The 23,575-nt window shown below is 28.0% G+C and overlaps 1 protein-coding gene across 2 annotated transcripts in view; it reads left to right on the plus strand.

Annotated features, from left to right (window-relative positions):
* LOC107450706 (corticotropin-releasing hormone receptor 1) overlaps window positions 1–23,575 on the plus strand; it is a 238,318-nt gene that overhangs the window by 62,954 nt on the left and 151,789 nt on the right. Inside the window, exon 1 of one of the 2 annotated variants that reach the window (XM_016066559.4) lies at window positions 17,663–18,237. The exons of the other annotated variant lie outside the window; for it this stretch is intronic. Coding sequence (XP_015922045.2) covers window positions 18,162–18,237 — 76 coding nt within the window. The 5' untranslated portion in view covers window positions 17,663–18,161. Of the gene's footprint in view, window positions 1–17,662; window positions 18,238–23,575 lie in introns of those variants that run through there. 2 annotated transcript variants of the gene reach the window in all.

Consider the following 23,575-nt stretch of genomic DNA (forward strand, 5'->3'; position numbering starts at 1 on the left):
GTGAGAGCCGGGTGCGAATTCAAACCAACAAGGCATTGCCAAGATTCGAACCCGGTGCACCTCATTGGGAGGTGAGTGATCTATCCCCTGAGCTACCACACCTTCAGTCACGAGATGTTATAACCGTCGTTGAATAGCCGACCCAATTTTATGGGCTTATGACTACTAATGTTCAACTCCGTAAACTTGTAATTTTGAACCCAATCCAGAAGACAAGGGAACTCATGGATCGAGCATTGGGAGAAATTTGCCTTCGTGGAGGAATTTTTTTTATGGAACTAACCCGCATTTGCGTTACCAAAGAGAAAAACCACGAAAGCCTACCTCGGTTAGCAACAGTAATGGGACTCTAATCCATGATCCGTCTACCACTGAGGATATTTTACGTCAGCACTGTGGTCGGTGCAAGCCGAATGCAGAATTCGTATCGACTGGGATTCGAAACCGGTTTGCCGCATTGGAAGGCAAACGCTCTATCCCCTGAGCCATTGCGGCTCAGTCGCGAGATATTGTCAATGTAAATTGAAATGGCATACTTGTAGCTTCGTTTTTTTATTCTTTTGAAAAAAATAAATTTCTAAGTTTTGAATTGCAAGCATTGAATATTGAATTTTTTAAATGTCTATTGTGACATTACATATCTGTCTACGATTTATTAGTCCATAATTTATTATTATTTTATTAGCCTTTTTCCTAAAAAAGTTTGGACTGGATATTTTTTTAAAAATTTTATCATCCCGATCGAGCTTAGTGACAAAAGTTTCCTTGATCTTTTATTCTTTCCTAAAATCTTACTCTTAATAACTTAAAAAAATTTAGAAAAAATACTATATTATAAACTAATAACTAAGAAATATGATTTTTATTATAATGCAGCATGACACAACTTTTTTTTAAAAAATTTTTTATTATATGTTCTGACAGTTAAAAGTAAATTCTTTTAATAATAATTTTGCGTTTAATTACATGTCTAACATGTTGATTTGTATATGACTGAACATTTTAAACTCGTATGAAATTCTAGCAAATAGCATGCAACAATGACATAAAAAGTAGCATACCGCAATTTGTTTAAACTGCATTCATTATTACATGTCCGGACATATAAAAAAAAGTTTTTCCAATTTTAATTAAAAGTCTAATTTTATATTAAGCGCATTTTTCTCAACATCTTAAACTCAGTTATACCTTCTTTGTGAGAATATGCATTCTAGTTTCTATTTGAATATTTATTGTAAATTTGGAAATGGTTTCAAAAATATGAGAAAGCATATCAAACTAAATAAAAAAATTTTTCGTTTTTGAAGTACAAAAGTTCCACTGATATTACTAAATGAGAAAACGTAAACCATCTATATTCATTTTATTTGAGAATTTTCTTTAAATTTTAATAATTTACTTTAAGAAGCGTTATGAAGCCATGCATTACCGTTTTTTTATATCTATGATTAGTTGTCCTTAAAAATGTTTTAGAAAATTGCTCTAAATTGCCTCAATTTCGCTTTCAACCACTCAAAATCTGTTCAAATTTCGAACAATACTTTTTTTTAAAAGTTTCCTAAACTAACAGTACCTCAATTTTCTTGAACAAGCATTTCAATTACAAAGTTCATTGAAAAGTACACGTGGGAGGGCTGAACTTTGGGAACGAACCCTTAAAGAGAAAACGATTTTTTTCTCTGGTGCATAGCTCTTTCAGCAATCTAAATCTTCGAAGTATGTTCTTTTTTTATTTTGGTAGAAGAAAGTTTTAAATTCTAAATATGCGGTTCTTAAAGAATCAATTTGTTTTCTTTTTAGACGTATCATACCCCTTAGCTATTAAAAATACCGCCTAAATATTATACGAGAATAAATTTTTGTTTGAAATATTTCTAGTTTAAAAACTAAATTTACGCTGCTAAAATTCTTTTCTAAGACTTTCGAATAGAAATTTTATTTCGGAAATATTTTACAGTTTTCAAATATGCTGCATTTCCAACTATATACGTAAATTTACTTATATTTAACAATATGTTTACTAACTTCATAATTTACGAAAATAAATATTTATTTTTTAAAAGTCAACACAAGATAAAATGATGAGATATAGTTTTTATGTTTGATAAAAATAATAATATTCCACCAACTAAATTCTCATAAAAATTTTACAAATTACTGTACGCATGTTCTAAGCTCTCAAAAATTAACGCCCACTTTCAAGACTTGCCAGACGGGAATGATAAGAAACAAAAGTGATTTGGAATATAAAACGTAAAGTTGCCAACAAAAAACAGAACAATAAAGGTGAGAAACAAAAAACTTGATAAGCCACAGTAGACAAAACAGAAAAAAAAGATGAAAAACATAACAAAAATCCATAGTGCCCGAAAGAGGCAAATTAGCGTAAAATGGATTTCCAAGGGTTATGGAGAGGTGGCGAGGAACTAATGTCGTTCAATAGCAATAGTCGTTGACATTAGTTCTCTGATTTTACCCTGGTTTGTTCATCTTGTCCACTGTGTTTTTTTGTTCTGTTTTTAATCTTTTCTCTCTCTCTGATAATGAAGTATTTCTAATTTTTGTTTCTCATTGATAATTTTTTCATTTTTCATTGATAACTTTGCGTTTTGTCCTCCAAATCACTTTATTTTTTCTCATTCCCATCTGGCAAGTCTTGATAATGTGCGTCTATTTTTGAGAGCCTCAAACGCCTCAACTGTTATTTCCAATTTGCATATTTTTGAAGCCGAATGGAGGTTTCAATCAAATAATATCTTACTGCTTCGGTTTCTTGGAATTATTTCTTTTTTAATATCTACCCAATTTTAAGTTTCGTTTTGTATTTTAGCAGACACATTGAATTCATTTAAAATTAACATATATGAGTAATCACGTGTTATGTTCATTTGTTTTAATTATTTGCATCAACTGGTTATAATTTATTTAATTATCTGTTATTTTATTGTTTAATTTCGTTTAAACTTTTTCAAAGCGTTTCATAGTTTTGGAAATACAGTACTTGTAAAATTTTTATAATATTACTTATTTGAACCATATGTTTACTACTATGATCTGTAACAAAAATATATAAAATTTATGAAAAGTTGACATAAATTTTAAAATAAATTATGCCTTTTTACTTTTAAACTAATATCAGTTGGGCGACAGGTCAAAGAAAGCCAAGGCCCACTGTGCCCATCTCAGTTTTCTTGACCTTAGGTTCAGGGGTGCAGGAGCAGATGTTTCTGTTTGGTGGTCAGCTGAACACGTTACCCCCACATCACAATAGCTCTTATACTATCATATACATAGCTATACATTTGACATGTATCTTATTTCATCCTATTTAATTTTAATTTTATTATACCACATTTCGAAAATTCAGATGTTGAAGCAATAAGGGTAGAGTGGGGTAAGACGGATTGAAGAAGGCGTAGAATCTCTTCATTTTTCATCAGCTCTTGCAGTTCTTTAATTAGCAGGACGAGTCTGTGTGCAGATGAGGCTGGGGAGGAGTTTTTTCTTCTGAAATTCTTTCTACAGGTGCGGACCTCGCACCCTGAGTAGTTGGATGTGTGAGCTTTGCTGCAGTTGCAACAAGTTGCAGGAGTATCTTTGGATTTCTTGCTCTGGAAGGAGTAGTGCCCTTCGGCACACTTCATGCATTTTGGTTGGCCGGGACAAGAATTCTGGGTGTGTCCAAAAACTTGGCATCGATAACACGAATTAATGGATGTATGAATGGGTCCGCCTTATAAACAGGTGTGACGTATAATGTGGCAAAGACGAATTCTTGGCCATAGATGGCGCCACTGAAAAACAAGAATCGCACACTCTCCTTCAATTTGCTCGGTTTCACCAAGCAGGCTTGCCCGTATAGCAAGTGGCATTAGAACCAATCAACCAAGTTACTCACGGATTCAAGCGAAAATAGTGTAAAGGATAACAAAATAATAATAATAATAATAAAACTCACATTATAAATTTACTTTTCTGTTCTGCATTTTTTACGAACTGCGTCTCTATAAGAATTATATTTTTGAAAAACAAAACTTATGGTTAACCGTTAACATATGAACTGAAAAATTCTAGAATAATTATGCAATTGTGTTTCTAATCAGTTGAAAATGATTTTTATAAGTTACTGTTGTACTTTATGTATGCGTCTGTTCTAAATGTGCGACTCAAAGTCTAAGTCTTTATGATCCTGGAAAATATTTTCTCTGATAATACTCATAAATTGATAACATTGATTAAATTGAAATTGTGGATATTGTCAAAGTGAGCTTACACTTTATTAATAAAAAATGAAGTTCCGATCATTGACATATGATATACGAAAAAAAAAGCTTTCAAATTAGTTTAATAATTTGGAAACCTTTTTTAAGTTTTTGGTTTTGAGGATTTTCAAATAATCGTGATTTGGTAAACTGCAGAACTACTCTTATTCAGAGACTATCTGAAGATTTTGGATATCGACCCCAAGCCGAACTTCTCTATTAAAAGTTTCGTCCCGCAGTGGACTGATCGTTAAGACATGGTTCCCAGCAGATCACCGAAGTCAAGCATCACCGGCTACGGTCAGTATACAGGTGGATGACCACTTGGATCAGTCTGCGTAGGGACCGAGGGTGTGCGGTATTGTTCCTCGTTAAACTGTGCTACCGTAAAGTGCTCGACTTCGCGCAGGTCGTCGGGCTACCGAAGCGGGGCGCCATCCCCTCCGCAGAGGATCGAAATTGTGATGGCATGTCTCCGGATCATCCTCCGGGATGTTTCCCAGACCGTCGCCAATAGCCCATTGTGCAGATCTAGTGCGACGCAAATTAACAACAACAACAACTATTAAAAGTTTCAATAAAAAAATAATAAGCTTGAAAAGTAATAACATATTTTTATAAAAAAAACAATAAACAGGAAATCTACTTACATATTTTAAAATTCTTTCTATTTTATTCAAGATTAAACTATTTTAAGGCAGGGAAATTTTTATTTCTAAGAAATTTTTTGAATGGAAAAATATTTTAATTATTATGATTTAATTGTAAGCTTTTTAATTCTTAAATATTAAATTTTAACTATTAACTTTTTCATATCTATAAATCATGTTTATTGTTCATAAATTTCAATTGATTAATATAATTATGTGATGAAAATAATTTAGTTTTAATATCTTTAGTCTTTTATTCTATAACTCTTTTGAATAGTTCTATAACTTCTTCTATAACTCTTTTGAAATTTAAAACGGAACACATTTTTAAAGCTGATTTACCAGACGACAAGCAGAAATAAAATTTATTTACAGAGTTTCTTTTCATTTTTAAAACGTTTTTAAAATAGTGCAGTGGTTTTCCAACAGTAAACTTTCAACAGACAATTAAAAAACTGATTTAGAAATCCTCATAAAGAAATTACATTCATTATTTTCAACAACTAATCTCATCTAAATGCAATGAAATCAAACTAATTCGTAAAAATTCAGAAAGGAATTTAAAGGTTTTTTGAGCTATAACGAGCCTAATTTTCACACTATTTAAAAGAAACATGTCGGATGTTTACTTGTAGGAAATAAGATAAGTCTGCATAGTAAGAAAAAATTAAGTTAACGGGAAATAAACTGTCAACTTGTGTAGCCAGTATAAAGCAGTTTTAATCTAATCAGCCATTAAATATTTTATTAATATCAAATATTTATTTCTAATCCTACTACTATTTTCCATTATAAGAAATCGTAAGTTTAAAATATTAAAATTTGGTAATTTTAAAGTTTGTTAACTCAGTAATCTATTTGAAACATTTTCTTTTTTTTATATTTCAAACTTTTAATTTAATAGCAACGTATTATTTTTCCTAACTCCAGTTCACATATACTTAGTTTTTTTAAAGTTTCACCATGCTGATTTTAATTTAAGAACAATTTTATAGTTGAATATAAAAATTTTACAATCAACATTTATAAGAAAGACAGGAACAAAAATTGCGATTTATTAAAACAATCATACATTATTTTGTATTTCTCATTATATATATATCACCTTATTGTATTACACGTTTCTGTATACCTATGTATTTGTTTTTAATAAAATGGCATCTAAGTATATGCTGCCAAAAGAAACTGTCAGCTATAGTGTTAGAATAAAACTGTTTATTTCGCAGAAAAATACTGTTGCTTAAAAACAGAGGGTTGTTTTTAAGCAGATCAGAACTGTTATTTCAGCAAAAAAAAACAGTAAAATAACTATAAAAATGCAATAAATAACTATGGCAGCATTATGATAGACGCAAGCCTAGAACAGCATTCGTTCGACTACTTAACGCTGGGCTCGAACCTGGGTCGATGCTCAAAATTAAACTGGGTTGATGCTGAAAAATAAGAGCAAGTATAGAAAATACTCGTAAAATAATTTGAAAAAAGGTAACTAAAGCGCATCTAATGGTAAGCAAATGTGCATGACAAAAGATGGAACTGACGATTCTAATCTGATTATGATTAGGTTGAGAAACAGAAAATAAACGTTTTGACCACAAACGAGTGTTAAATCGTCAAATGTACAAAGAAAGTCTATAAAAAAAGGGAATTTCTTATAGCGTTCAGATAACTGTTAAAAAAACTATATTTTTCATAGCACTTTTTTTTGTGAAAAAAATATTTTATTCTTCTGTAGAATTTACAGTTATTTTTGCAGTGCACATACTGCGTCACCAAGTTGAAACTCTGGAAACGTGTCAAGTCTGGTAACGTCAATTTAACGCTCTTAATATAAAAATTAATGATTATAATACTTTTTCATAAGCAATATAATAATGCTATCTCATAAATTTAGTATTGGCACTCGAAATTATAAAAAAGGTTTTAAGTAAAGTGTAAAGTATTAAAAAATTGTTTATATGAATTTAACAAAATTGAATTAAATAAAAGTCTGATGTAAATTATTAAAAATTTTCTTTAAGAAAAAGTCTTGAATTCTACACAGAATTTAATGTAAGTCTTATTTGAAATCATTCCTCCAACTCTTAATTGTTTTAATCATCTTAAATGTATTACTACATAATTCAATACTTTCCGTAAACGAAATGTTTAAAAAAATTTTATAAATACATCTTTTACTCATCAAACCTTCGTGGAATTTCACGAAAAAATAATGACTTGTATTTTTTTATCAGCTTGAATTCATAAAAAATTACTGTAATTTACTTTCTTGCAGTTTTTTTTTCATTTAACCGTATCTAGGTAACGCGAGACATTTTTCATTGCTTTGCTTTTCCTTTCCTGGAAAAAACTTTTTTTTTTATTCTTTTATGAAACAGTGTTTGTAGAAAAAGTGCAATTTTGCAGAACATCGGTATGTATAACAATTTTCGTGTTTTCAAACGCTTTTTCTTTTCGTCCTGAATTCAAAACTATGGAAAAAAAAGATGTGAAATAAGAAAAAGATGAACAAGTTTTTAATTAAGTTGCATTTATTAGTTTCAATTAAACAACGCAGATAGGGATAAATTGGGCAGATAGTTATAAAGTTTTGTGTGTGCATGTTTTTAATTAAATTAAAACAATTAGCAAATATAAGAGTTTCTTTTGTAATTATAGAATATGAATATGATTTTAATGTTAAATATTTTGAAAATTAAAATTTATGTTTCAGAAATTTCGAATATTGTCTCTTAATTTTTAACATTTAACTCTTGTTACAGACTGTTTGAATTTTCACTTTAAAATGCCTGAAAAATAACCGACAGCCTCCTATCCATTCAATTAAGCGTGAAGTTTAAGGTAAAGAAAATTTTTTTTCGCCTTTACAGTTTTGAAGCTGTTTACAACTAGTATGATTAAAAATATCATGACTACAAAACTATGTTTGGTTTTGGTTTGGTTTATGTTTTTTTGGTCACTATATGTTTTTTTAACCATTTACGAGTAGCATGGTTTAAAAACCGTAAATAAAGAAATGGCTTTATGGTGCTTCCATGCTTGGGTGAATGAGAGTATCGTGTTCTAATAGTCCAGAGTCACAAATTGGGGAATTCAGGACACTGAAAACTCTTCATGTGTGGAAAAGAATAGAGAAATATTGAGCTGTCAATGCTGGGACTCGAACCCCGGTTCTGTTGGACATGACATTGACAAATTTGCTCTCTCGGCTATAATATGTTATCGGCTGCAAAAAGCTAAGTAGTTTTATTATCTGGTCCTAATTTGTTCGATAAAATTCTGGTTGTTCAACCGTATTGAGTGAAAGTAGATAACGGTAAGTTGTAAAACTATATAGTTTTCAACCATTTACAACTAGCTTGGTTTCAGAACCATAAAAAATGGCTTTACGGTGCTTCCATATACATGTGACTGAGATAATGGTACTCTAATAGTCCAGAGTTACTAATTAGGAGATACAGAGCATTGGAAACACTTCATGTGTTAAAAAGAATAGAGAAATATTGTGATGTCAATGTTGAGACTCGAAGCCAATTCTGTCGGACATGATATTGACAGATTTGCTCTCTCGGTTACAATATGTGCCCATCTGCAAGGAACTAAGTAGTGGTTCGATAAAATTCTGGTTGTTTAACTGTATTAGGAGAAATTAGATTTTTTCATCGTTGACTACCATCTTATTTATGATTATTTCACTATTTTACTTGAATATGATAAATTATCAATTAAACAAATTATTATTTAACTAATTTATGCTAGAAATTTCTGACAGTTCACAACAATTACAAAAAAATGAAACATATTAGTTGAACATGTATTTTTTTTTGTTAGAAAAGTAAACCCACTGTATATGGATTCATATGCCAATTCAACCAAAAAATTAAATCAACTATGTATCTCGATTGAAAATCTAATCAAATATGAATCAATTCGACAGAAAAGTATAACCAACTGTATATTGATTCATGTGTCAATTCAACCAAAAAATTAAATCAACTATGTATCTCGATTGAAAATCTAATCAAATATGAATCAATTCGACAGAAAAGTATAACGAACTGTATATTGATTCATGTGTCAATTCGACCAAAAAATTAAATCAACTATGTATCTCGATTGAAAATCTAATCAAATATGTATCAATTCAACTGAAGAGTAAACCCACTGTGCATCAAATGGTGTCTCATTTTGAAGTAAAATAAATTGAATATATATATCAATTCGTGCGTTAATTCATAAGAAAAAGAAATCATTTGTGCATCAAATCATCTGTCAATTCAACAGAAAAGTAAATCAACTGTGTATTAAGTTTCTGGTATATCAATGGAGTTTCTGATCTTAAGAAAATACCTCCATAAATTACTTTTTTGAAGTTAAACTGCGAAAAATATTGTGAAAATTAAATGTTTCCAGCAAAAATTTAATTTATATTTAGGAAGTTTAGTACACATAAACATTGAAATTTTTCACACAATAGTGCACATAAACATTTACTTTTATTTATTATCACCACAAATTTTTAATATTACATATTCCGTAAAATCTATACATATTTAAAATTTACTGAACTCATAAACTCATTTCACAGAAACTTAAAAACTCATTAAAACAGAATGTTACCCTCAGAAACAAACTTATATGGATTCATTTAAATTTTTATTTAGAAACTAATATTTATTTTTGCTTTTAACCCCTATACATGGTGAAAGAAATTTTGGTAGAATTACCACTCTGTATGGTAAAGCTTTTCTGGTAAAAGAGAAAAATATTATAAATAAAAATTAAATGTTTCAAGGAAAATATTTAAGTTTATTTCACATAACAACGTAAACATATATTTACTTTTATTTATTTTCAGCACAAATTTTTAAAATATTATTCCATAAAATCTATACGTAATTAAAATTTACTGAACTCATGAACTCATTTAACTTAAAAACTCATTAAAACAGAATATTACTTCACAGAAACAAACTTATATGGATTCATTTAAATTTTTATTTAGAAACTGATATTTATTTTTGCTTTTAACTCCTATACATGGTGAAGAAAATTCTGGTAGAATTACCACTCTGTATGGTAAAGCTTTTCTGGTAAAAAAGAAAAATATAATTCTGGTAATAAATATCAAAATATCCAGTATTCAAGCCATTCATTTGGTAATTTTCTCATTTATATGGCAACGGTTTACTGGAAATTCTGGTGCTTAAAATTATAAATCTTATTGCCACACGTTTAGCAATAAATACAAAACTGAAAAGTAAAATTAAAGGAATAAATGTTTTTACGCCAAGTTTTAAGGCATCCTGATAAAAAATACCGCATTTTACTACACTTATCAAATTTTATCACATATTACAAATACATATTTCATTGTTAATTTTACGAAAATCATTATCAAATGGCTTCTTTTAAAATTATCGAGTTTTTTGGTGTTTTCTTAGAGGCAAAAACACGGAGAAGTATGCTATATTCTAACACTTTTGACCATTTTTTTTTCTTCTCGGTGTTTCCTTTTGCAAAAAATAAATAAATAAATAAATCTTAATAATACTGAGGAGTTTCTTCCTACAAATTCAAATTTTGTTGTTTGCTATGTTTTCAAAAAGCCATTATGTTATTTTTTTATTTAAATATTACGATTACATGATCATAAAATGTTTGTCATCAAACAAAAGAAAGATAATTAACAAATTAACATATACTCAGAAATAAATGTTACGTATATGCAGCTTAATAATAGTTTCAAAATAATACTTGATAGTCCTCAAACAAATACCTTCTAATAATAAGCAAAGATTACTCGATGAATTACATCGAATAACGATAATATCAGTCTCCAAGTATTCGCAAAAATGTAACATTTTAATTGCCACATAAATTATCTGAAAAGCGACGATTACGTGCTACTAAATATAATGTGTTTGCATCGAGTCAATAAATAAATTTAAAAGATTTTTCTTAGGTTATGCTTTCCCGTTTAGAAAGTGTTTCGTGTCGAAGAACATAAGAAGGTGCTGATGGATATTTTCGAACCATTTTTTCCAAAATAAATAAAGAGATTTTGAAGCTTCAATGGTTTGAGAAATTTAAAAACCGATTCAAAAAATAGCACTTATATTTATGAATCTAGGTTTATCAAATTCAAATACATTTTTGTATTAAGAATAGAAATTATTTGAGCCATCTACGTTTATGAAGTTCGAAGGAATTTTTGATTTAAAAATTGTTGCTACTGTGATGAAGTTTCTTCTTCTTAAACACTACAGCCGGTAACCGGCTAAGGCTGTCTCAGTCAGTTTAACGCATTTAGATTGTTGTTGTTCATTTACGTCGCAATAGAACTGTACAATGGGCTATTGGCGACGGTCTGGGAAACATCCCTGAGGATGATCCAAAGACATGCCATCACAATTTTGATCCTCAGCAGAGGGGATGGCATCCCCGCTTAGGTAGCCCGACGACCTGCAAGCGAAGTAGATCACCTTACGGTAGAGCAGTTTAACGAGGACCAATACCGCACATCCTCGGTCCCTACGTAGACTGATCCAAGTGGTCACCCACCAGCACATTAACCGCAGCCAGTGATGTTTGACTTCGGTGATCTGCCGGGAACCATGTCTTAACGATCAGTCCACTGCGGGACTATTACATCTAGATCTATTCGATGATATATTTCCCCACCTATTAACGCTCAGGTCCTTCGGCCACTTCTCTACTCTATTTAGCCATCTTGTTGTAGGTATTCCTCTTTTTCTTTTCCCTCTGGTGTTTTGAAGTTATGATTTTTTTTTACAGGATTTTCATCGCTGTATCAAAGTACATGTCCTAGATACCTTATTTGAGAAACTTTGATCATTTTTACTATGTTAGGTTGTCTGTATTTTGATTGCAATTCATAGTTGTAACGAATTTCTAGTCGTGATCAGTCCAGTTTCATTGCCTGAGATTTCTGAACCGTAGTTTTTTTATGGATGGGATTGTTAGCCCCAACACCTATCCTGGGGGATTTTGGTGTATCTAGAGTCCTAAAATTTAAATGTATTTTTGATTTTAAGCTTTAAATGTATTCTTGATTGAATTCAAATGTATTTAAAAATTTAAATGTATTTTTTATTTGAAAACAGAAGTTATTTTCAAATGAGTTAAAATATATATTTTTCTATTATTTATTCATTTTACTGCATGAAAAATGATATATTTCTATGATTTATATTTTTATATTATCATACTAATTTTATTAATTTCGATTGAATTTTTGATTTGAGAATTATAGTTACGTTAATGAATCTAGGTTTAAGAAATTCAAATGTAATTTTGATTTTAGAATAGAAGTTACTTTTAAGAAATTCCGGTAACATTACCGTGCCGAATGGCAATGTTTCTGGTATAAAAAAAAAACATTACGGTTGCTAAAATGTAAATATATGGTATTTAAAGCAATTATTTGGTAATATTTTTGTTCATATGATAACGACTTACTGGAGGTTCAGGTTCAAAACTAAACTTCTTATTGTCACACATTTAGTAAGAAAATACAAAACTGAAAAACAAATTTAATAGAATACAAAGTTTTTATGCCATGTTCTAAGGTATAATGATGAAATTACCAAATTTCCCCTCATTTACCAAATTTTATCACATATTATAAAACCAAATTTTACTTGGTAAACTTTATTATATTATATTAGTTTTGATACTACTTTTTTTCAAAGTGTTTGATGAACCTACGTATATAAAATTCAAATGTATTTTTCATTGAAAAAAAATATCAACGCGTGATACAGATATTTATTTCAGTATTAAAATGACTTGCATACTTCAAATCAAGCATAATAAAATAGATTTCATAATTTTCTTTTGTTTTGAATGTAATGAAAAAAATTTAAATATAAATTTTAGAATTCGAAAAAAATATCAACGCGTGACACAGATATTTATTTCAGTATTAAAATGACTTGCATACTTCAAATCAAGCATAATAAAATAGATTTCATAATTTTCTTTTGTTTTGAATGTAATGAAAAAAATTTAAATATAAATTTTAGAATTGTTTTTGTTTTTCCAAACACAGATAGCAAAAAAATAATATCAGAATTTCTTATTTATTTTCATTTGCATATAAAATTCGAAAATCCGAAATTTTTCAAATATGAATCATTTGAGTCTTTTTTAAAGTTTTTTTTTCTGGTAAGCAACACTTGAATTTTCTAAACAAAAAATGTGTCCTTGTCCTCTTATTATAATATACAAAAATTGAGCTAACGGAATTGCTCAAAGCCTAACCTTAAATTAAATGCGCATTTAGAAATCTATCTTAATAGTTTTACTTTATATACCGTACTTGAAATATTGTAACTAAATATGACATTTAATAAATAAATTATATTTTAGAAAACTTTATACAGTCGTTAAATCTGTGGAAGTCAAGTTCGGTCTCAAAAGCAATCGCAATGTATAATAAATTCAACAGAAAGTTGAATCTTTCAATATCATTTGGAAGTAAACCGAAATATAACAATTTCAAAGAAATATTATAATTGGTTTGCTATCCTTTGACGTGGGGAGCTTATTTCTCGTTTCAATTTGTTAGACAACAACTGGAATTGAAAAATATTAAATAGACGATTTTGAAACAAACATTTTAAAAGCATTCAATATATTTTCTTTTAGCTTCTCGTAGATCTAATAGAGAGTATAGGTAGACTGTTTTATACACAGCGCAAAACAGCCTGCTTGTGTTGCAGAAGTAAATTTATTTTCATGGGAACATAAATTACAAGGTTTTTGTAAGCTTTTTAAAAGGTTTATGATTGTTGAAATGTTTGGAAGCATCAAAAACATAAGCGAAAGCATTTTTGATATCAGCATTGAGAAAAATATTATAATCAAAACTACAAGAGAAATGTGTAAAATTTGCAGTGTTTCCGGCTCTATGGGAACGCCAAAAATCTCAAAAATTTTTACCAAGGGGCTTTGTTAATGATTTTGTTAAAATTAACGTACAATATGTTTTAATAATATTTGAAAAATTTTTTTAAATGGGATTAAATTTGGAAATTTTTATCATGATACCTTAGCATTGCATAAACCTTTAGTTCGATAAAATTTACTTTTTAATTTTCTATTTTTTACTGAATATTTGGTGATAAAAACTATAATTTTGAAAACCAGAATTATCATTACCATATGAACGGAAAAATCACGAAATCAATGATTTAAATACCAGATAGTTTAGCTCTACTAAACAGAATTACGTTTTTTCTTCTTTTTTTACCACAAATATCATTGCCATATTTGCGGTAATTTAAACAGAAATTTGTTCTCTAATTAAAAGTAAAAATAAATATTGAAAGTGTTTTTAATATTTCAAAACTAATGAATAAAAAATTCCTGTTATGTTCAGAAAACAATTGTTTTGCTAATATTTCATAAGAAATAAATCAACCTACAAATTTTACTTATTCTTAAATTTTTGCTAATAAACTGTTTTTAATTTTAAAACAATTTTGTCATATTGTGTTGAATTGAAAAACAAGAGTTAGAAAAGATAATAAATCCATCCGAGTTTTAACTGTGAAGTAAGATAACGATTTTTTGAGTAATTTATATTTTTATTATTTATTTATTTATTTTTCTGGGTGAAATGCCAAAAAATGGGCACATGTTCAGCCAAGAATTTAAAATATTAGAAACGCAAAGCAAAAAAAAATTGGCATAACACATAATGTTTATAGTATATGAATGTATATTCGTAAATTCACACAATTAAAAAATAAAACTTTTTTATTTATAAGCGACTAAGCTGCATTTGTTAATCACTTATTCGCAAATTTAGAAAGTCAAGATGACCGTATCATTCTGATAAAGGAAACATATTACTGAAAATTAAAACCAAAAATATACGGTATTTATAAACCATTATCGTAATAAATTTTGTATGATTTAAATATTGGAAAAAGTACGTTGATTAACAGAGTCTAAAGTACTGTCTGATGGTCACGAGAATAGCTCCTGATCCTCACATGGAGAAAAGTTGCCAGTAAAATTAACGTACTGAAAGTAATGACCCTCTAGTAAAAAAACCGTAACTAGTAAAAAAAACCGTAACTAGTGAAAAAAACCATAATCTTAGTTTGTAAAACTAAATATACCGTATTTAAACCATTCGTTTGGTAATTTTTTAATCATATGGTAACTGTGTTACAGACATTCTGGTTTTCAAACTAATAGTTCTTATTTCCTAACATTCTGTAAAAAATAGGAAACTGAAACCGAACTGAAGAGAATTAATGTTTCTTATGCCATGCTCTGAGAAGTCATGATAAAATGACCAAATTTTTCCATATTTACTAAATTTTACCTAGTATTTTAAAACTGTATTTTCACTTAAACCTAAGGCAATATTTCAGAAACATACAAGCCCAAAAACCGTAACGTAATTTCTGAAATATTTAATAATAAAGCATTTCGGTGAAAATTATTAAGCTTTATGGTGTCCCCATAGAGCAAATTTTACCACATTCCGGTAGTTTCGACTATACTTTTTTTTCTCAGTGTATGATTGAACCTGCAAAATGATTCCTATCGCAATTTTTCGAATTATTACTTTTACTTTTTAAAATAAAATCACCCGCTCTGTTAACTAAAATATTTTTAAAATGTCTCCCAGCACATATCGTTTAATGCTTCTGAACTAAGCAGGCATTATGTTAAAGCTATTTCATGTACATAATCACATACTATAAATTGCTTGTACGTTTCTGAAATATTTACATAAGCACATACTATAAATTACTTGTACGTTTCAGAAATATTTACATAAGCACATACTATAAATTACTTGTATGTTTCAGAAATATTTGCATAAGCACATACTATAAATTGCTTGTATGTTACAGAAATATTTGCATAAGCACATACTATAAATTACTTGTATGTTTCAGAAATATTTACATAATCACATGCTATAAATTACTTGTATGTTACAGAAATATTTACATAAGCACATACTATAAATTACTTGTATGTTTCAGAAATATTTACATAAGCACAAACTATAAATTACTTGTATGTTTCAGAAATATTTACATAAGCACATACTATAAATTACTTGTATGTTTCAGAAATATTTACATAAGCACATACTATAAATTGCTTGTATGTTTCTGAAATATTTACATAAGCACATACTATAAATTACTTGTATGTTTCTGAAATATTTACATAAGCACATACTATAAATTACTTGTATGCTTCAGAAATATTTACATAAGCACATACTATAAATTGCTTGTATGTTTCAGAAATATTTACATAAGCACTATAAATTACTTGTATGTTTCAGAAATATTTACATATGAGCATACTATAAATTGCTTGTATGTTTCAGAAATATTTGAAATGTATCAAAAACCAACCACAAAAGCGGACAGTTCTAAATTATACAAACGAAATTAAAAAAAATTGTATCTAAATTTTGAAACCTTTTTTAGAACGTAGCTTCTACATTATATAGGTATTCAAACAATCAAAAATTTAAACTAATTACCAAGTTGAGAATCTTGATAATTTAACCAATTTTAACCCATTTTAGGCTTAAAACAGGCCGCGATTGCTTATCAGAACATTTATATAACATAAAAATTCTTCCCAGCAAAGCATGCCCAATTTGTGACACAGGTGTATTAAACTCTGATCACCTCCTGTTGTGCTAGGGACTAGGTAGGAACTCCCAGAAAAGTGGGAATGTCACTAAATTGTATTGGGACGCAAGAACTCTCATGAATTGTCACTAACTTTACCTCTTTCATGTTAATGTTTAAAATTTTATATTGTTGAAATATTTATTGATTCAAATGTTTATTGTTCTTTTTTGTTCACTTTAACTACATTTTTTAATTGTTTCTTTGTTATTTTTCTGCTCCTTTGTGATGCAGTGAGCTGTCAAATTTTCTGGATTGAATTCCTAATAAAGCCATATGAAGCATATAATTTAACCATTTCTTTTGAAATTTTAAACACGCCATACTTTATAACGAAAGAAAGTAAAAATTCTTTTACATTCAAATAAATGAAAATTCTTTCGATGAAGAATCGAAACTATTTCTCAGATTTAACATGCATTATATTCGGATGACTACAAGTAACTAAATCAAATCAGTTCTTAGATTTCAACGTCAGCGCATGACTTTCTTCTCGAAATAATGACGTAGCCTTTCAAGCAAGCGCAAACGAAACTTTCAGAAGTGAATGAAGTGTCTAGCCGGAAAACCCGCCAAACGTTCGGTTTGAGCGTCAAGTAAGCAGTGCTTGGAAGAATTCGGAAATTGAAATCGCCTCCAAACTGTATTGATAGTGCTCGAATCTTTAAGTTCAAATGGAAAAAAATCACAGTGGAAATCGCATTGATTTAAAACGATAAAGTTTAAAGATTAATTTATAATAAGATAATTACTAAGCTTGTAAACTTAAGAACTTTTTCCGAAATTTGAAAAATATATATTTTTTTTAAATTGAATACTATTTAAAACAAATAAAGCAAAATTCTTTCTTTAATTTTTAATAAAATTATTTTTGCAATTGATTTTTTTTGTAATGATATTATTTAATTTTGTTCTTTGTAATAGGACTTTTTAGCTTTTTTTTATAAGACTTCTTTATTTTGATTAGCATAAAAACTATTTTATTATTTTAAATAAAACTATTTGATTTTGAATAGAAATATGACTTTTTGATTTTGCCTATTTTTAGTTTTTTACGCGTTATAAGAAAATTGTAAATACTGTGAGTTTTTTGCTTATAATGAGAATATTTGACGCAAATATTTGCGATTTTATAAATATATTTCATATCTTTTAATAAATATTACATTCTGAAATTCTAACATTTTTGCAATGGTGCTACGGTGTTGTTTATCCGGAAATTGAATTTTGGAATACAATATTATTAGATTTTTTGGATTAGAAATGTTTGCAATGAATAAAAATAAACATTTTTGAAACGTACCATTAAAAATAAGGATTTATTTTAGTTTACAAGCAGTAATTATTTACGTAATATTATTTACAGTAAATGGTTCTTTCAAATGATAAAAAATTTTATAGGGTTTGTTTTCATTAGTATAAAATATATAACATTCCCTCGTTCCTATGTGAATGCATCATTAGGTATGTTTGTAAAAAACTTATAAACTATAATATATTGAAATATATAAAAATTACAAACGTTTACATAAAGAAAAAGGAAAATGACTCAAGCATTTGTGCCAAATTCGCTGGAAGAGTGCCTATCAAAATTTGGAACAAATGATACGTACATGAAAAGTAAGTCATTTTTATCACATTACTAAATTCAGTATTTCAAAGAAAATTTTCTTAACTCCATAATCTTATTTGAATTTTTTTTTTCGAAAGTTATAAAAATATAGTGTATAAAAAACTTTTTTTGATACAAGCATTTTAAAATCATAATTTGAAGTTTAATTTTCGAAAATTATAAAAACACTAATTTGGATAGTTTCAACTTTAATGTTTCTTAGCAAAATGTGTATAAATTCCGGGAATGAGCATTTTGAGCTCCGTCTTAATTATCCACAAATGTTTTTTTTTTCAAAATTTAAACCGTAAAAAAATTAAAAGTTGTGGAGCAGTTTTAATTTCTTAAAAAAATTGACTATTTATGGAAATCAACAGAAAAGCATGCCGTGCACTGAGAAAAAAAAGTATGGTCAAACTATCATAATATGGTAAAATTTATCTTGTTTCTAATCTTTAAAAACACCAAAAATTTCTTTAATTTTTTCCGAAGAAATTTATTGATTTTGGTAAAATTAGCAAACAAATATAGTTTTTAATATGTGATCAAATTTTTTAAGTTCGAGAAAGCTTGTAATTTTATCATGATATCTTATAGAATGGTATAAAAACCATTTATTCGGTTATGTATAATACTTTACAATAACATAATACTTTACAGTTTCTTCTTTTCACTAAATGTGGGATAATGAAAGCTAAAATTTTGATAAATAAGGATTATGAGCTATAATTTGCGGGTAAATCATTACCATATGAACGAGAAACTACCAAATGAATGATTTAAATACGGTATCTTTTAGTTTTACAAACCGTAATTATATATCTTTTTACCAGAAATATTTTTGAAATATAGTATGGTTTGAAATATAGTATGGTTCTATATAGTGAGGTTGTTTTTACTTGGATCAGAAGTGATTATCAGACAGTACTGTAGACTCTGTTAATCAATGTATTTTTTCTACCACTAAAAGCTTTAAAAATTTATAAGCATGATTATTATTTATATATTCCTTGCACTACTATGCAAAAAATCCAGAAATAAATTTCAATCTCAACCGTATCATTTTTTACTGAACTTTTTGATAATAATTTATGCCAATAGCACTTTAAAAGACTGCATTGAAACTCTTTTTCTTAAATCGAAGTTTATTGTTTTTACAAAAAAACTGATAAATCACTTGTTGGTATGCTTTTTTTTTAATTTCTCCATTTCTTTGTTATAATATTAATTGTTATAATATTCAAACTTCAGACAAAAATTTCAAATTAAAAACTATTTTCAACTTCTATTTGATTAAGAAAGTCTATAGTAGAGATTTATGTCAGAATTACTTAAGAAATAAAATACCTTAAATGATCTAAAAAAATTTCTAAGTAATAAGTAAAGTAAAAGTACTAAGTAAGGTAAGTAAAGTAAATTTTTCCTTATAATATGGTATTTTAACAGAATTTTTTTTCAGCGCATAAAAAACTACCTTCGATCCATTTTTTGTTAACTTTTTTCTTTAATTAATGAGACTGATTTCTCTTTATTGCACCAAATTCTTCCAATTCTTCCTTCTTATAAATAATTTCCAAAATAGTTGGAAAGAATGGTATCACCTGATTAGCATAAATTCTCCTATTACCGTAATTGGCATAAATACCGTCAAAATTTTGGAATTCAAATAAATGGAATTTTGGGAGAATGGATAAAGGGAATGTTTATTTAACTTAGCTGAATTAACTCGACTAACTTAGCTGTCATGTACAATTTTCTCTTGCAGTTTTAAAAGATAAAGGGATAAACTAATACATTCATTGAAAGATCTTGGTCTGTTGCATTTATTAGGGGGACCGGAAAATAATGTCGTTTCGGTGCATATGATATTTGTTATCACGATTTTATTTTTAATCAATAATGTATTCATCCTAGTCAGCAGCAAACTTTCAATGCAGGACCAAAAAAATAGTGAATTAGCTTTTAAGACTAACGAATATTTAATGCACCGAAACGACATTAATTTCCAGTCCCCTTAATTTATAAAAAATTACCCAAATTTTAATATTCTAGTTTATTTATTTATTATTGTAAGGATATATTTTTCCTACAAAGAATTCTAATCTCATACTCCGACACATTTCTTTGAATTTTTCCTTTCAGATTTCAGACAATAATAATTCAATTTGTTTAACTTTTTTTCCATAACATAACGGAATTTGTCGAAGACAATCAACCTTTACACTAATTTTTCTACATTATAAAAAATTCAAGAGCAAATTGGTGTAAAAAGTACCGGCACCCAGTGTGCCGGTACTTTTTATCGTGAAATTTTAAGAAACGAAAAATCTACATACTATAATTTTTGAAGTAATACTTTTCAAAATCATTGTAGTAAATTAATTATTACTGTAAAATATCGGTATAAAATTTTAAGGTAAAAATTTATTTTACGGTAAAAGGAACCTAGGATGCCAATACGTTTTACCTCAATTTGATCCAGAATTTTGTACAGTGTAATAATATGCTTTGAATCAGTTTAGATCTTGAAACTAATCTTCAAGATAATACCTTATTTTGTTTCAGGTGAGATTATTAAAATTTTCATGAGATATTTGTGTCAGTATTATTTAAACTACTAAATGGTTAAAATAATGTTTTTTCAATCAATAAATTTTTTTAAGGATCGTTATTTTCTTACCTTAAATCCTCTATATTAATGTATACTTTTTAGAAATTGCTTTGTAATTAAAATATTATTTTTGTTAATATTTAATTACGGCATCTTCTTCAAGACATTTATATATTATTATTATCTTAAAAGAAAATTTTCACATATTATTATTACCTTTAAAAAAGTTAAAAAATTTTTTTTTCTTAAGAATAGCTAATATTTCACTCTTAAATTTCTCAAAATTGATAATATTTTGTTATATGTATTTAATAATTTCACAAATTGTTTCAGCTGCTTTAATAATTGTTTTTTTTTCATGTTTAAACACAACTTTCACTTGGCTCATCTCTTTTACATTATTACTATTTTATATATTTACTAAAATATTTATTTTATATTATTTATTGTTCTCTCCCTGCTGTACGTACCAAATAAGAATTTTTTTAATAAAACAATAATTAAACAATTATTAATTATTATTTTGACAAATTTTGGTTATTTTTCGCTGGTATTGGTTATCTAAAAAGTGTCAAGGATACGTTAGAGATATTATACTCTAAGAATGACGTGTTTATTATTTTGCTGCTTTCCATTTTTATGTTATAGTGTTCGAATAGTTTTGAATGACAGAGTGCCGTTCTATTTACTTGTAATCGTCATTAATATAATCATAAATATTGTTAATGTTTCCCCGCTGTAGAGCATTTTTAGTCGTTTTTATTTCAGAACACGTTATGGGTACACAAAATTGTACCCGCATATATCTACCTTTATCACTAAGCAAAATTCAAGAGCGAAATTTTGTCATTTACACATTAATTAAGAAAATATATTTTTTCAAGGATCTCGATTTTAAAAAACTTATTTTTAATATGTCATTTAATTTTATAAAAGTAGTATAAATCAATTTGTTGTACACTGTAAAAAATTCCAGATCAAATTATGGTACCGGAACTTTGGTGCATCATCCATAAAATGTATTCTACCGTAAAATCCATTTTTACCGTAACATATCATACCATAATTTTTACATATGAGTTTACATACTTGGGGTGATTCAGTTATTTTACCGTAATTATTGATGAAAAATTTACGGTATATCAGATATTTTATTCCGTTACATTTTCCGGTAAAATTGGATTTTACGGCAAAAGTGCTGACACCCTTAGTACATATACGTTTTACCGTAATTTCATCAGGAAATTTTTACAGATTACCCTTAACTTTACACCTTCATCACGATAGAAAATTTTGAGTGTCTAAACTTTTCATTTACTATTTATTTAAGGAAATGTATATTTTCAAAGACAATTATTTAAATTTTTTAATATGTTATTAAATTTTTATCAGAGTATTGATAAGTAATTTGTTGCACGACTCAATTTAAAGTGAAATAATTTGATTACCACATTTGAACTACAACATTACAATATTTAAGATCGACAAAACGTGTTTTTGAGTACACAGTTGCTCAATGAAATAAAAAATGGGAAGGTCTGAATAACTTATATCTTGTCATCGGGTTTTCACGCATTCAAATTGCCAACCTGAAACATTCCAATTAGTAATTGCCGAGGGAGTTTAAATTATGAAATCAATCACAACAATGCAATTTCTCTGAAAAAAAATATACATTTTCTTTAACGCATTTGGATCCTAGAATGGATCCCTAGATTTTATACAACAATTTAGAATTTTAACCCGCTGAACCACTTAACGATCGGTTAATTTTCAAGAAAACGATCATAAAAGTGCCGATATTTTATTAGTCTTATTTGATTAGTGCTGACATCTAGTTTAAAATAAACTAACTATCTGCAATTACCTTAAAAATATCCTGGTACTGCTATCTGGTGCATAAAATGAGTAATAAAATGTCCGGAAAAAAGAAATTAATCAGTTTTATTCTTATTGGTGCGTTACTACTGAACACTCCAGGCAGGAAATATCACGGGAGCGAGAAATAGAGGGCGAAACCTCACCCCGTCATTTTCACGGGACCGAGAAGGAAGGGATTAACCAGGTTAACCCAACCAGGTTAGTCGTGATCTTAAACCGTATTCTGTGCACTATAGTTTAGTAGGAAAGCCAACAACCATTTAAACCACTTAACACTAAACATACCAACACTTAACAATACAATACAACATACAATAACTGGTCTTTTAACCGATTATGGTATGTTAAGTGTTAATGTTAATTTCACTTTTTGCTCTTTCACCAGATCTTCATAATAATGAATCGAATTGAATGAAACGAATGAAAAACTTTTAATGACACGAATTAAAAACTTTTTGCACAGATTGTAAAATATTCTTATGAGACATATGGTTCTATCAAAAAAATTAATTATAATTAATTTCTTATTATTATTTATTACTATTTTAATAATTTATTTTAAAAAACGATAAATTTTATTTTAAGAGCACATTTCATACAGCATCTTTATTTTAATTCCTGATCTTGTCAGAGTATTTCGATACATTTTAAAGAGAAAAAAAAACATTATAAAGTGTTTACAGGAATTTTATGTTGTCTAAAAAAACGCAAGTGAAAAGGTTTCAATGGAAGTTTCAAAGTAGGCAAAAATCAATGTTTTAGAGTGTACATTATATTACAAATAATAATTTTTGAAACTTTTTAAATGTTCCAAAACACACTAAAGGAATATTTCAGTGTTTGTATTTTGTGCA

The sequence above is a fragment of the Parasteatoda tepidariorum genome, chromosome 9 (genome assembly GCF_982258835.1).
Source record: "Parasteatoda tepidariorum strain Cologne lab strain chromosome 9, Ptep-v5.0, whole genome shotgun sequence".
In the NCBI taxonomy this organism is placed as follows: domain Eukaryota; kingdom Metazoa; phylum Arthropoda; class Arachnida; order Araneae; family Theridiidae; genus Parasteatoda; species Parasteatoda tepidariorum.